The sequence below is a fragment of the Necator americanus genome, chromosome III (genome assembly GCF_031761385.1).
Source record: "Necator americanus strain Aroian chromosome III, whole genome shotgun sequence".
Lineage (NCBI taxonomy): Eukaryota > Metazoa > Nematoda > Chromadorea > Rhabditida > Ancylostomatidae > Necator > Necator americanus.
In genome coordinates, this window is record NC_087373.1 from 11,089,744 (window position 1) to 11,105,737 (window position 15,994).

The 15,994-nt window shown below is 39.8% G+C and overlaps 1 protein-coding gene across 2 annotated transcripts; it reads left to right on the forward strand.

Moving 5' to 3' along the window:
• Positions 1-2,759: 2,759 nt before the first annotated feature.
• RB195_009241 (uncharacterized protein) lies at positions 2,760-12,265 on the forward strand (the record flags this gene model as incomplete). 2 transcript variants are annotated; one of them, XM_064189701.1, is made up of 12 exons in its annotated part: positions 2,760-2,891; positions 6,590-6,697; positions 6,779-6,891; positions 6,975-7,102; positions 7,662-7,846; positions 8,512-8,616; positions 8,973-9,061; positions 9,355-9,473; positions 9,563-9,675; positions 11,579-11,701; positions 11,787-11,911; positions 12,148-12,265. In XM_064189701.1, 12 exons carry the CDS (start codon positions 2,760-2,762, stop codon positions 12,263-12,265), a joined length of 1,458 nt encoding a protein of 485 aa, XP_064047284.1. The 2 variants fall into 2 exon arrangements, with proteins under 2 accessions (XP_064047284.1, XP_064047285.1); XM_064189702.1 differs by having other exon boundaries at positions 2,796-2,891.
• Between the last annotated feature and the right edge of the window lie 3,729 nt (positions 12,266-15,994).

Sequence of the window (15,994 nt, forward strand, 5' to 3'; positions counted from 1 at the left end):
CTTTCCAGGCTGTGACGAAGGCGACGACGTCGAAACGTTAGCCGTAATAGAGTTTGTTAACTATCTTGGCTCTTACTTCAATTCGACAATCGACAAGTTGCAATCTCTATGCCAAGATTCAAGGAAAGATAGATCTTTCGCACTTTTGTATCCACGCAGGTTAATTATGACAGTAAGTCTTTGACGTGGAATGTTTAAAGCTGAGCATGGACAATGAATGAAAGTGGAATGCAGAAGATTTCTGGCGTAATGGATGCGGCAAGAGAAAAAAAAAAACAGTGTGATCAAAGATGATCGCACCGAATCACGTTGTATTTCAACATAAGTGAACAGAAAAAATGAAAGATCAAGGCAAATGGTAAAACTAATTCATGGGATTGACTATCCTTAAGTTCCCGGAAATATTGCTACGCAATGAGAACACCATCAATAGGAAAGTGACAGTGCGATCAAAGGCGATTGTAAAAAATTCATGCTCGAGTAACAACCTGTATCATGAAATCCATCAGGATCTCAAAAAAGAAAAAAGAATGCTAGCCTTAATTTCTTCTGATGACCGAACCTAAAGTAAAAGTACGGTGTTCCACAATCACAGTGGTATCTGAAATTCTTTTTTTAGAAAAAAAATCACGTTTTTCTTTCTATTATTATGAAAACTTCATGTTCTTTTAGTGGTTTTATGAACCAGTAGACTTCTGGTCGCTGTAATCGTTGCATTCCAACTAAGAGGATTTAGCGTTTGTTCGCTTTCGTGTTTTAATGAGGTGTTCGGTTTGCTTATAAAAGCACGCTTAATCCAAAATAGTTCACAGTTAAATGTCATACTTTTTGACTGCTGCCGAACTGTGTTCCGAACTTTATTTCCCTGATTCTGATGTAATCTTTGTTTAAATGATTTTAAATATGACTGTTCTAAGAATTAACAGAAAAAAACCAGTGGTCACTGATAAGAACTGGTAGAAATGTTATACTAGTCACGCAAAAAAAAGAAAGAAATTTATAGGTGCTTCATTTCGCAAACGAAAAGCAAGTATTCGAACTGTGAGGTTCACTTATTTATTTATTTACTTGCACACACCCACAGAAGTGCCATAAAACAAATACAAGATGGAACAGAGCTCACTAGAACTTCGCCTAAATTTTACACAAGAGGTTGAGGAATAAGTATGTTCAGTGCGAAAAATATAGTAAGAAATAAAGTGCATTTGGAAATCTCGCAAATCATTCGAAGAAGAATTTCTTGTTCACCAAGACTGTTCTGCTATGATTTTTAAATTTCAATGATTCTAGTTTTTTTTAGTGCAATAAGGTCGAGTGTCATGAGGGCAAAAAATACCGCATGCCGAAAGCGTTCGTGGTTTAGATTTTGGAGTTTTAGTTTTCTCGAAAAATGATCACACACACGCTCGACTGGCTGGAATTGGTTGAGGAAAAGCATTTAGTTTCATTTCCGAAATAAAGAAAAATGAGGGGATTTTTTGCTAATAAATCAGCAATATATTCTCATCTTTATTCCCCGAAGTCAACAATTTTCTTCCCATAAATCAGTTTTTTTTTTTGATAATTCTTACTGTATTTTTCTTACAAGTATCCCTTCATGTCTTTTTTTTTCTGTCTTTTTTATTGATTTGCTTGAGCTGTAGCCGAAATTGGTGTTGATCTTTACTAACAACTAACGCTTTTGCGTTATCGCCTTAGTTGGATCCTGGAAAAAAAGCTCAATTTCTCGAACACCTTATCTCCTTAGAAAAAGTATTCAAATGGCAGGTAAACTCAAACACCAACATATCGGCTAGTGCTTACCTCATTTTTTTTTATCTTGTAACGTAACAGACCACCACGAACCACAATTGTGACTCATAAGGATCTTCATAAAGGACCTTACCCGTAGATCAAAAGAAGGACCCGTCCTGTAGATCAAAACCCGCACAAAGATTGATATGAGGCCAGTTCGTTTGTGATCGCAAAGCACTCGTCCTTTCTGTTCCTTTATGGACTTCTGACGGTTTTGACCAAAATGTCTGTAGTGTTCTGGGTGCGATGATTTCGGATTCGATGGATAGTATCGGAACTTCTGCCTATACTTCTAAGGTAACCGCGCGACCATTTCATCTGTTTTTCGAACCTTTATGTCCTATTTGATACCCTCCGTACGCATACAAATTCCATAATCAGCATCAACGACATCATCATTCCGAAATGTGCGAAAGCGAACTTTAAACCCAAAAATGTGTCGAAAATGCTTTATTTCGTACAATTGAGACTCCGCTACAATTGTCTGAAAAATAAAGGTCAATAAAATTTAAAAAATAGGAAGACAACTCTCGTGAAGAGCGAGAAATATTTTTTTCAAATGTTTCATATGACCCTTCAAAAATAATTATTTATTTCTATAACCTTTTAAGACGTTGTGAATTCGCGGTTTATTCTTCGGCCCAAAACTTCACCAAGCTTTATATCATATCATAGTAACACTGAAAACTTTAAGGATGAGAAAGTCAGGATTATTCGTTTGATGGTCACTCGATCACTCCTCGCCGCTTTCGGAAAGAGCTCAGAAAGTCAAGTTGTAATTAGAACGCTCATGCACTTGTTCCGTCTTGTTCCATTTTTAATTCCATGAGAAAACATTCGAATGATTGTTAGAAGTTCAAAATACCCCACTGAAGACTGTTGCCTTTCCGCTATGATTGTGAAGAAAAAACATAATGAGTTCCTCATAAACATTGGATCATTTGCATCCCAATAACAATCGAGCAATGAAAACGTCGTTGAATTCCAAGGTTTTTGCAGGGATGTGCCTGAAACTTTGCTTCGTTCTCCTTCTTCTGCCTATAATGGCTCAAAGAGCAGCTGCTTTGTCTGCTGAAACAAAGAAAGTCCTACTCAAGGTAAGCAGTTATATAGTAAGTCCAAGCAACAAAAATTACTCCATATCAAGTAGTATCGAGTTTTATAAGCTGCACACGAGGTTGTTAAATAAATTTATTGGCTGACGTTTCGGCAATACCGCCTTCTTCAGAGCCTGAAATGGGCGATTCAACCTACAATTCAAACGACCAACATCTCCATAACTAAACTGATAAACTCCACGCCTACTTTCAATCACCAATTTAGCGACTACACTGAATGCTCACCTTATATCGGAGACGTCTAGCATGGACCGCTAACTGATCGATCACGAGGGCGAATGGTTCGAATGTCACATTCGGATCGGACAAACCATTCGAGATATGGCGCGAGTTCCCGCGTTATCGACAGACATTCACCTTTGCGGTTCATTTTAGGGTTTTTGGCTTGGATCCAAAATGCCTCCAGCGATTTTCGAGCCAAAGTTTTAGTTTCGTGCGCTAAGATTTGGACCTTAATTTCAAAATCGGCTCCGTCGTGTTTTTGTGTTCTATGGGCACCTGAAGGTGTCCATTCTCGAAACCTTTTCTTGCCGTTCACGTGCTCTTTGATGCGGACACACAGCGGTCGTGTCGTTTCACCGACATACTGGTCGCCACAGTTCGTGCAGGAAATCAGGTAGATTACTCCGGATCTCAAGCAGTCTCCCTGGTCTACCTGTGGGACAAATAATACAGTTCGGTGTTGTACAGATGGTATCGCACAAACGATTCTGAACTAGATGACATTTCAAGTTGTTCGGTGTTATTTCAACGACCTCCTGCATCTTCCTTACTAAAAGAATCACAGCCGGTTAGTCGCGAGGCTACGTGGCGCATCCCCAGGTGGCCGATAGAGGGTAACCGCTGACCAAAAACGACCTTGTCCCTGCCCTGAGAGGCGGATTAATTCAGGAGATCGACTCCCTGTTTCTGCTGAGCCAAGACTGACTCATGGGATCCTTGTATCCCGCACGTCGGTCCGGCCAAAAGTCGGTCTGGGTCAGGTGACTGAGAGGTGCAAGGGAGGCGGTTTCAAATTATTCGGTGGTATTTCAACGACCGAAGCGGAGCTGTCCAAGTCTGCTCTCCTCAGACACCGCCTGGCAGTGCTCATTTCATCAGAAATATAAGGGAAGCAGAGAGGTATTTTATCTATGGTGGGGTTTTCCAATTGCCGTACTCGTTCACTTCTATATTGTCTCGTTTCAGACGTTCGGATTTTATAATAGAGTTTATTAGTTTAGTTGTGGAGAGATTGATCGTTTAAATTGTAGATCGTATCGCCCATTTTAGGCTCCGGAGAAAGCGATATTGCTGGAACGTTAGCCAATAAATTTGTTTAACAACCTCGTGTACAGCTTATCAAACTTGATACTACATTCAACTATGCCGAGGTTCATCGAAAGTCGAACTTTTCAACTATTCCATATCAAGTCGAATTGCAAGGAACACTTCTTTCCGGAAACGTGAATGCTGTTTTCACATCCATAACCCGGTATTTCTTCATGAATTATTAGAGAATACGATAAATTTCTTCAGCGCTATACTTATCTTCCGTGTTAAAAACCAGAGATGACCATAATGAGTAATGCAGGCTTTACATAAGCTCGGATGATCAGTCACGTGGAATAGACCAGTTCAGTGACATTTTTCGCAGTTCTAAGCAAATGAAGAACTAGTCGAGATGTTTGGATACAAAAGCCCATTTTTTCTGCTCCATTCTCTCTATATTCGCATAGATATAGATCGCTGGATGCCAATTATGGTGTCAATAAGGAATAACCTTCAAGCTTTATTGGCGCTTCATCAGTAAAACAATAGATGACGAGTGCAGCAGACATTAGATGATAAGTTCAGGTATAAACAGCGATTATGCGAATATCATCTACTGGAAAGGCTACTGGGCCCGAGAGCGTGAGGAACACCTCGCCCATACGATCGGCTTCTGTTCCTCCTGTCATGATGCTCTGACTGCCATTTTATGCGCGGCGTTGGTTTCCTAGAACCCTGTAATCAGCAGCTTTCATCTGCGAATACCACGATCGTCCTTTGCGCACTATTGATCGCTCCTTATACAAACTCATATTTCTTACCGACTCATAACTCTTACAGCATCAGCTCTTACAGCAGTATGAGTATTTCCCTACGGGTTTATACTGCACGTACAATCTACTGGTATCACCGGCGCCCCCGTTGTTCGTCGATTTGAGTAGGCTCCTTAATAAATCCATTTGTTCGGATCGCGCAATGACTGCCGGATGGCTCCTCTTCTCACGAGGATCTCGAAAAATGTTGTAATTTTTCCATAAACGTTTTTGTAAGGAAGTTTGATCATTGGGTTGGCGGTGTTCTTGCAATGTGTTTGATATCATGTGCTATCCAGTTGCTCACAGCTCAGGTACCAACGTTTTCCGTTAAAACGCAGCACTTCTCGGGCCACCTCCTTCTACTTTCCATGGGTTATGGGGCGACGTCTCTCAATTTCGATAACTAACGTATGCCTGAACTTCGAATCCCCTTTTTCAATTACCTAAGGCGGGATGCTCTTAGCATCACCCTTTCAGTTGTGTTCTCTATGATGCTCGCTGGATTTTTTTTCCGCTTGCAAAACGCCCGAATTTTCCGAACAGTAGGTCAAAACAGAAAAAAGGGGAAGGCTTATGTAGCTCAAACATTCAGATATATTCGCTTTGTTGAGGGTGAATGGGGCAGCAGAAATCCATCCGTTCCCCGTGAACATCGTTTTGTCCACGTTTAGCTGGAGACCGATCTTTGCACGCGCCATCAAATTCTAGCAGCATTCGTTCCGTCTCACTGATGGTTCACGTTATCAGAACAAATCCATCAGCAAAACGAAGGAGGTATTGGCCGTCAACTTTCAATTCCATGTCATCCTATTTCCCCTCGAATTACGCCCTCGAGAGTGGTACGGAATATTTTGTTCTGGATTTTGCCGCCTCCCTTGACATCGACTGTTGTGGGCTTGTTATAGAATGCGGAACTTTTGGACGTGAAGTTGACATATGTAGGATGTGCGTTAGAACAAAAAATGTTTTTTTCTTGTAAAAAGTTATTTCTCAAGTGAATATACAAATAAACCAAAAATGCTATTAAGTCTCGTTTAAAAGATCCTTGCTAGGGACATTTGTACTAACCTTGCGTGATAGCTCTAGTGAGGGACTAAATCTAGGTTTAGAACTTGCAAAAAGTTAACCAAAAATTGTGATGTGTCTACTATTCCTTATGAGTGGCCCTCAGAGTTGAAGTCCTGTAAAATAGTTGTCCTATTCGTCCTTGTTATGGTAAGAGTACTGTAGTCTTTCCTGTGACAGATATCTACAAAATTTCGCTATTCACGACTTGTCCACATGTCTTTCATATTGTGAAATTGCGCCAAGCAAAAGTTCAACGCAATACAGTATTATATTCTTCAAAGATTCCAAATTTCATGCTCTCAAATATTTACACAAGCATATTGAAAACAGCTCAAAAGTTTTGTTATGGTTACCTCCCGTGCGAGATATTTAAATGAAAAGGCAGTCACCGACTTGATTTGACTATGAACATGTACCGGGCAGTAGGAAAAGAAAAAAAGCAAACAATTTGAAGAGAATAGCTGTTTATCAACTGAAAATCCTGCCTGTAGTAGACGGGGAGCAAACAAATGAACTCTATTTGCAATAAAATCTTCTTCTCAGGGCCTTAATGGGAAGAATCTGGAGGACCGTCGAGCAAGACTGCAACATCTCTCTACATTGTACTCCAAAAACAGACCAATAGTGAAAAATCAGAATAAGACTACAGAGGTAGAGGTACTTGGATTGCTACTGCTTCATTAATTTATTTCTGGAAACGTATCCAGGTCACAAAATATAACAATGTTTTAGGAATTAACTGAAGGATCTGCAACAGAACCGGACAACGAACCGAGTATAGAAAAGATCAACGAGAACGAAGGGGTTTCCGATTACCTTTTCCAGTCAGATATTAACTTATCTGAGTAAGGAACAACGTTTGCGTCCACATTATTTTGTCCCACATATATTAGGACAGAAAAGCTGGCTGAGGTGTTATTTTTTGTAGGGAACAACTTGGATGGATTGAAGAAAGCATATCAAAAAACGAAAGCACTCGGAATAAACGTCAAGTACGGGAAGATGGTGCTCTATGGGCAGATAACACTGTCAATTACTGGTTTGATGTTAGTATAGGTGTGTCGATGGTTAATTACTCCCTAATTTTTTTCATAACTTTATGATGTCTTAGTTCTAAACGTACACACATCTTAGTTTTTCGCAGAATTTTGGGTGAGTTTTTTTTTTCTTAAAAGTGACGATACAACTGATTACACGGTAAATCGCGAGCAATTCCATCGTCATCCAACGTCTGCAAATATGTGATTTTGCCTCGTTCCAATATTCTTAATAAGTTGCATCGTCGACTGTTTCAGACGCGTTTTTCAGGATTTTTAAGGAGTTTTGAGCGCGATCACGTTCCTACTCGAAAACGCTGTTCTTTTCCCTGATCTAGTCGTGGAAAGATCCAAACATCAATTTTGTGGTACGCAGGCTTAGGCTAATAATGATAGGTTGTTAGGCCATCTTCTTCATTTCTAGTTCTTTAAGTTTTTACAAAGAAAAAATCTCCATAGCATTACAATTCCTCTCTCCACCACCATTTTCTTTTTGAATACAATTTAGTCTCATTAAATTATGGTTCTATTTAATATATGCCGTATTCAGTACTTTTCCTAAAAATTACTTATTTCAGATGCAGCGAAACGATCGGTTATTACTAAAGCGTTTAATTACCTCCAAGCTCGGACATGTATTAATTTCGTTGCGAGCGAGGTTGCTCCGAACCGATTACATTTTTTCAATGGTGACGGATGTTGGTCGTCGGTTGGCATGATGGGTGGCGTGCAGTACATATCGATACCAGACGGTTGCAAACAGGTAGGTTCTCACTGTTTGCAGAAAACCTTCTTTGAACGCAGGTTTTTGCCTTATTCCTTCAATCCAAGCTCAAAAATATGCTCAGTTCTTACAATTTCTATATTAATAGAAGAAATTTGCAAAAAAACGAATGCTTACGAAAAAATGCGAAGGCATCTATATTGATTTCGAACACAAATTTCATTTCCAATACAGACTCTGACTCTAACTTACACTGTTAAGTTCTTAAAGGCATCACACCATGAATCTGACGTGATATGGATTTCCGATGGTCAAAGAGTATACGGGATCGTAGATAGCAGAAACGGATGGCATCGTGCTCATTTCTTCCTAATCGCCGAAAAAAACGGCTCGGAAGATGCGGCTTGGAGCGTTCTGGGACGCTATTTTCCACAACGAGTTCGATTGGAGCGCGCCAATCTTGTGCACGCGAAGCATCTTCCGGGCCGCTTTTAGGGGCAATTAGGAAGAAATGGATGGGATCACTGTAATCCCCGGTAGTCTACGATCCCATCTACGAATACTCCACCTGAAATCCGTATCACCTCAGATTGCTGTGGTGATGCCTTTAAATATTCCACTCACATGTGCGAAAATCTCAAACATTTCAAAGTAAAGGATAAATGGAATATGGATAGAGGTGAAAAGGTATTGGCTACTTCTAGGTAGGCATTATTGCACATGAACTTATGCACGCGTTGGGAGTATGGCATATGCAAATGCGAGACGATCGCGATGATTACATTCAAGCTGATCTAACGAATGTCATGGTGAGAACTTTTTCGGTGTAGCTTCCTTCGTAAGTATCATCTAAGTAATTCTTAGCTTAATCGACAGAATAAAAAAAAGTCCTTAGTCGTTTCTTTTGAAAATTTTTCGAAAACCTTCATATTTTTAAAGTGATCATCATAAGAGAACTCACTGTTTGTGCACAACTAAAGCAGAGTTCTATAGAACGGAATAAGTGTTGAGTCTTTGCATCTCCTCTCTTTAACCTTTCAATTAGTGTTAAGAAGCATGCAGTCTTCACAATTTGACGTCAAGATAAAATAATTACGGTATAGTGAACTCCTTGAAATGAGAAGTGATACCATTCCTACGGAATAAACTAAGGAGACAATTGCAGCCAGGTATGGAAGGAAACTTCGTCAAGTACCCTACGATAAACTACAATCCATACGAATATGGCAGTTCCATGCACTACCGATCAAATGCGTGAGTACAGTATATTTTAAATCAACAGATCAAATTCAGGTACTTAGCAATTGTCTGATCCAATAAATTTCAATCACTTTCCTTGATTATTATATTATTATTTTTTATTATCTTATTATTATTATTATTTATTATTTTTATTTATTATTTTTTCTTTTTTGTTTTCCTTTTTGCTTTTTTCTCACTTATTTTTTATGCTTTAGTAGTTGTTTTGTCAGCATTAGAAGATTTTTTTTCCGGAAGGAAGAACTTAAATCGATTTTTTTTCTCTCAAAAGTTAGTGACCTCTCTAGGTACACTACCACTGGAGACTCATTGATTCCCTTCGAAGGACGATATTTGAACACCCTTGGCTCCCGTATAACCTCTTTCTATGACATCAAAACAATTAACGATCACTATAAATGCATTGGTGGGTTACCTACATGGTGATAGTTTCCTCGAAGAAAAAAAAAACATGCTCAATGTTACTATCTTTCATTGCTCACACAATTATTTCAGATCAATGTCAAGTTGCTCCTGCAGCGTGTACGAATGGAGGGATACCAAATCCAAGAAACTGTGCAACTTGCGTTTGCCCGAACGGATACGGAGGAGCTTTGTGCGGTGACCGAGTAAGACAGCTTTCTCAAAAGTCGCAGAAGACCTATTAGGAGGAATTGATTTGTGCTGAAATATGTTAAAGGCACATTGTCGTTGGAAAAGCTTTCAATCATTAAAAAATTCAAGCTGGGAAGTATAATTTCAGAAGAACTGGCGATTTTCTAATTCCCAATGAAAAACCACCCATAACGAGCAAAAACAGCTGTATGTCGTAGTCCACCATTTGGAAATAGTAGTTGATTGCGTCCACTTGAAGTTATTTGGTACGCCCTACGACAAAACATCATTTCGAAGAGCTTATCAGATTGATCCAGATCGTAATCGCTGAGCTGAATGTAGTTGGCCGCTGGCACGTCGCCGGAATTTCCCATTTCCGACACCCCGCATAGACGCTTCGTCCTCTAACCGCTGCTCTTGATAGTCGCCATGAATGCCATGTCATGAAGATCTCCAATGCCATGTTGCACAGACCCTGCTGTACGCCGACGATGTCATCCCCTGAAACGAGGAAGAAGGACTGAAGCAATGAACTCACGTTTGGCGAAATAGACTCGTAATGTTTGGGCTACGTCTCAACGTCAAAAAGATGATTATGTAAGATGTAGATTGTGGGGAAGAGATGAAGGGGGAAAATTGTAGGGAAAAGATGTAGATTGTGGGGAAGAGGATAATTTCGTCTATTTCTTTCTAATCGCCTTGAAGAACGGCCTGGAACATGTGGCTTCGAGCTATCTTCTACAACGAGTTCGATTAGAGCGCCCCAGCCTTGTGCACGCGTCGCATCTCCCGGGCTGCTTTTTACGGCGATTAGGAAGAAATGGACGGAATCGTCCTCTTCCTTACAATCTACGACCCCGCGTAGGCATTACCCACCTGCAACCCGTACCACCCCCGATTCGTGGGGTGATGCCTTTAAGGAAGATCTTTCCAATTAAGGGATGGTGAGATAGGAAGTAGCAAAGGTCCAGTAAGCAAAGTTGCTCTCCATTTAGTTCAGAGACATTGGGGCCAATACACCTTTGTGGCTGCAAGTGGGTAAAAATTTTGGCAAGATTCCAATAATGAGGGTGCAAAGAGAAGGAATCGTGTTTTCTTACATTTTGTAAGACCATTAAGTGCTACACGAGAGATCTTCATTCTAAATGGTCAGGGGAGCCAAAGAAGACTTGAGATTCAACCTTTGAGCTGTTGTGCGAGAGTCCGGTAAGCAAGGGTCCAGTAAGCACAGCATGAGAGATTTCTATTCAGTTTCATAAACTCACTCAAATTTTAGGCTATTGACTTTTTTTTTTAAAATTGTGGTAATCATCGTACCGGTCAGGCCCTTACAATTTCTATAACTCTAATCAAGTGTACATGTTACGGAAACGTCCAGGCTTCAGAATCCTACGGCATTACTTCCATAATTAGTGATATCAAATAATTCCAGGTACAATAATTACATGAAGTGCTACTAGAAAGTGAGAGATAAAGTGTGTAAAGTGTTTTCTGGCGTTAATCAATCCGCTTGGGGTGCGCCACCACGATCACTTCAATTCAGAATCATTTGAGGTTTACGAACGTGTAACTGGCCTATACAATGACTTGCGGGGGCTAGCCGATGTGTCAAGTCAGTGTTTTTATCCTCCCAGACAAGTCTGGTACCAATTTATCGACCCCAAAGGGATGAAACGCTTGGTGAGCACTAGGGCGGATTCGAACCTTTGATCGGTCGTGCAGGCAGCGGAACCTTTAAACGACTGCGCAACACCCGCGCCGCAATAGAAAGGGAGAGATAAAAGGAAAAAAAAAACAAAACCTCCGATCCTGAAAAATAAGGGATTCAGTTCTTCACATTTCATCATCATCACGCCTTCATGAACACCATGCTCACAAATATCCTCTCTCAAAACTAAGACTCTCTAAACTTTCCAGCCTACTGGATGTGGTTCAACGTTGACAGCGACTGCCCGCTGGCAAGTAAGACAGTTTACTTTCGGTAGCGCAGCAGCAACTTCTCTTCTCAATCTCCCTTTACTCTGCAATCATTGGATTAAGGTAAGAATGAGATAGTCTGTATGATCTGCTTCTGTATGTTGTGGAATAACGTCGAAACATTTTGATGAGATTTGAATGCTTGCAGGCTCCCGCTGGTAAACAGGTTCAAGTCCGTGTCACCTACGTGAAGGAACCGAAATGCCAAAAAGGTTGCAATATAAATGCCATTGAACCGAAAATTAAAGCCGATTCTGCGATTACAAATGCAAGGTGAGACCACGAAAACACTCTCTACGTACACAAGCTGATGCTGCACAATAAGAGATGGATCGTGTGTTGTCTAACTAGAGCATTTTTTTAAAAAAAATATTTTCATTCTTACGCTGGGACATAGTGCGCAATCGCTATAAGAATTTCTAGTTCTGCAGCTTATCCATATGCATATGCATTAGCGGGAGTGTGGAAAAATGGTTTTGTTGGGTGTAAAAAGAATGTTTCCCTTCCAGGATATGCTGTACAAATTTGCTGAATTACGTTCTCACCAGCGAACTCAACCCAACTCCAATAGTTGCATATAACAGATTGAAAATAACGACATTTACGTTTCATTACAGATTCATATAGAAATAAATTGTGAATATTGTCAATGACATTCATTTGTAACGTTTGATAATAAATTTTCGAACCCACTGATTTGGAGCTGACAACCTGCGACAATTTGCAGACAACATGAGAAAATTACAGGACTTTCTGTGCGGATTTGTTTGGGTTTAAAAATCTTTTTCCATTAATGAAAACAAAGAGTTACTTTTTGATTTTTTGAGCTTTCACCTCGGGAATGGCAAAATAATCAATATCGAATTTAAAAGAAAGCAATAACACTGTATCCGTACATAATGTCATATATAGAGTATGGCTACGAAGCTACATAGATGATGACCATGTGATATAGAACTTCTTTAAATAAAACCTATAATTTACATCGGGACAAAGGTTGAATTGATGACTCAGAAGCTCTCGTGACGTCCCCTTTAGTAACAATAATGAGAAATTTGACAAGAAAAATATCCTTGGAATAGAAAGCCCCACAGGTTCTCCGACGAAACCGATTGAAATGAGACGTTCATAACGCACCATTAGAAAACATTAATTGACAGCGACTATGAGGAAATCTTCAAATACGGATACGGGGTTAATAAGCATAATTCAGCGCTAACGGTGACTCCAAATATTCCAAGGAGTAAGAAACAAAATGGAAGCAAAAAGGGTGCACGAGAAGAATTTTCATCAAAGACTAGTGAATTTTAGAAGTGGAATATTGGATGGAAAGATGAAAAAACCGTGGAAATGAAGGTAAATATATTCTAAATTTACAGAGGTTTGTTTTATTTCAATCCCGAAAGAGTGAAGAACACTGCGGTGTTTGTTAGATGATCCGATATACTTAGCTAAAATTAATTTTTCTGTGAAATTAGAGTTAATGGTCCAGAAACACTCAGTTTTTTTTAAAATTTATTTACGGTTTATTTACGGTGTTTATTTATTCTTGCTCTAATTTTTATATTTTTTTTCTGTTTTTGTTTCATTCAAACTCTTTGCAAAAGTATTTTTACAATACTTAGAGAAAGTTCCTGAAAAGCGAAAAAAGCGAAATCACTGTTTCAAGACGAAGAGACGACACGAATTTATGAACTGCACTGGATATTATACATGGGAAAATGCGGATAACATACATACATAGCAATCTAGCAAAAAATAAAAGTAAAAAATACGTCATCAACAATAAGATGCTATGAAGTATGACCCATAATCTGATCGACGGTCAGCGGATCCACAGCACCAGGCATCGGTCCCAACGCGCTACCACTTAACGAACGAGAGCTAAGCGTACTGATGCGTCGCAGCTAAAAAACACACATAGTTGTTGTCGTAATCTGTCAAAGTCCCTCGGAATATATAATTAAATTCTCCGAAAGAAACACTCGGAGGATCCCAAGAATATTTCTAAACCGCAACTATGCATTCAGCCATACTGTCTACGGGTCTTAATTTTAAAAGGCAACAACTAACACGAAAGTAAAAAAACTAAAGCAGATATTAGCTATAAAATAATTCTATTTTAAAAGACACAACACAGAACGAAAATAAAAAGCAGAGTCGAGACAACAACAAATATTCCATTGTGTGTTTAAGAAAATTTTACTTACCTAATGGAGTGGATCAGTCCTTTTCGCTGTTTCTCTTTCCTCCGTGTTCCGGATTTTTGGATACACATGCAATCAGCGAAGGAATTGAAAAATACGCTCAAGTTATTTTGCTACTTTTTTCGGCAATTGAAAAGGAGAAATTTTAAATCAAGACCTGCTGCATGAAATTTACAAAAATAAACAAAAATAAACAAATATGAAGCCCTTGTTCTGTTAAAGGATACAGACATTAGGCGCCTGAACACAGCAACAACTTTGTTCAGTGGTTTTCGTTTAATGCTTGCCGTCAGATCCATCACAATTTTAAAGGTCCTTCCTGAATAGTCTTTAAAAATAGAGTTCCATTTATTTTTGTCCCATTTTTAATCTCAATTTAAATAGCCGTCCAACATAGCCACATGATATTCAGAACAGTTTTCGAGAAATTCAATTTTTTGCAAATGCATTTTAGACATTGACTTTTGTTTTGTTAACATTTAGAACTTGAAACCAATCCTCCGAAAAGGTTCAGTGTACAGGGAAGACCCTTAAGATGCGTACAGTAAGGCCATGGTTTCCAGAGTTCTCATCCGGACATCTTGACCATGAAGCTGAGGTCCGGCAAGTCAAATGTAGATCAACTTAAAAGGTAAAGTGTCTGGCGTTAATTAATCCACCTAGGATGTGCCAATACGTTCACTTCAATTCAGAATTGTTTGTCGTTTACGAACGCATGTTTAGTCTTACGGTGGCTTACGGGAGCTAGCCGATGTGTCACGTTTGGTTTCCAACCATTCACCAACCGTCCGGATGTGGCGCAGCTGGTGGGAACACTTTAGGAAAGGTTTACTAGGAACGGCAAAGAAACATCATGCCAAATGTCTCTTACTTCCTCATGTTCTCATGTTCTCAGAGTAGTTCCTAGTAATAGTACGGAACCTTGAGAAGCTTGTCGGAACGTTTAATCTTCGCATATTAAACCATCTTGTTAAAGAGAATGAGTTTGGGATACTGTAGAAGCTCCCAGGTCCCCTTCTCTTTCTTGGATCTTTTCTTGGCCACAATCCCGAACTCAAATCAGGTTGTTTAAACACCAATCAGGTGTTTGCTCCTGTTACAACCGTTTGGACGTTTGGAAATGCTTCTCAAGGAGTCAACAGTCACACCGGACATGTCCGTCTGCCAAGTGGTGAAACTGTAGAGAGAACTCGAAGCGGACTTTTATCGGAGTTGTCAAACTGTTTCCTAGCATAAAGATAAAAGTCACTGGCGTGGCAATCAACATGAGATGCGCCAACGCGTTTTTCTGCAACTCGTAATCGTTGCCATTTTTGGAACGTGTGTTGGCCTACACAGTGACTTGCGGGGGCCAACCGATAATAAAGTTTTTATGCTCCCAAACAAGACAATTTATCGAAACCGCAGATATGAGAGGGTTGCAATAGGGCAGGTTCGAACCATAGACCGTGCGGCTGAAGCGGTTTTCTAATCGACTGTGCTACACCCGCCCACGTTTGCTAACATAACAATGTAGACGTTCAGACTGGTTAAATAGTAACAGCGGGGTGCCTAACGAAGAATTACGGTACTACAAAGTGTAGTAAAAGAACGTTTGAAACCTGTTCGTCTTCAAATTAGAACCGTTTGGAATCTATGGACGTGCGCAGTCTTACAATAACTTACGGAAGTAAGCCGATGCGTCAAGTCAGTGTTTTTGTCCTTCCAAACACGTCTGCCACCAAGTTATCGACGTCGGACGCATGAAATGCGTGGTTAACTTTAAGGGGGTTCCGAACCTTTGACCATGAATTTGCGCTCGTACCTCCTGCCGCTTGCGCTATACACACCCTCTGGTGTTGTACACATGGAAGACAACAACGCCTAACGCCGATTTTTACCTCCTTGGTTCTGTGTGCACCCACGATGGCACACTTAAATATCCCTTTCACAGCAATCACAGGACCCAATTAGTAAGTAAATCATCCAAAGTTTGATTTTTATTGAGATGTATCAGTGTGGAACTTCAGTGAACAAATTTATCCCTTTTATGCCCATCTGTATGATAAGCTTCATTGTTTAATACTGGAAAACCAGGCTGTAATTTTAAAAAATCGGCTGGCATCAGGTACTGTTTTAGTTCAGATTTATTTGAATAGTTCTTGTCGAT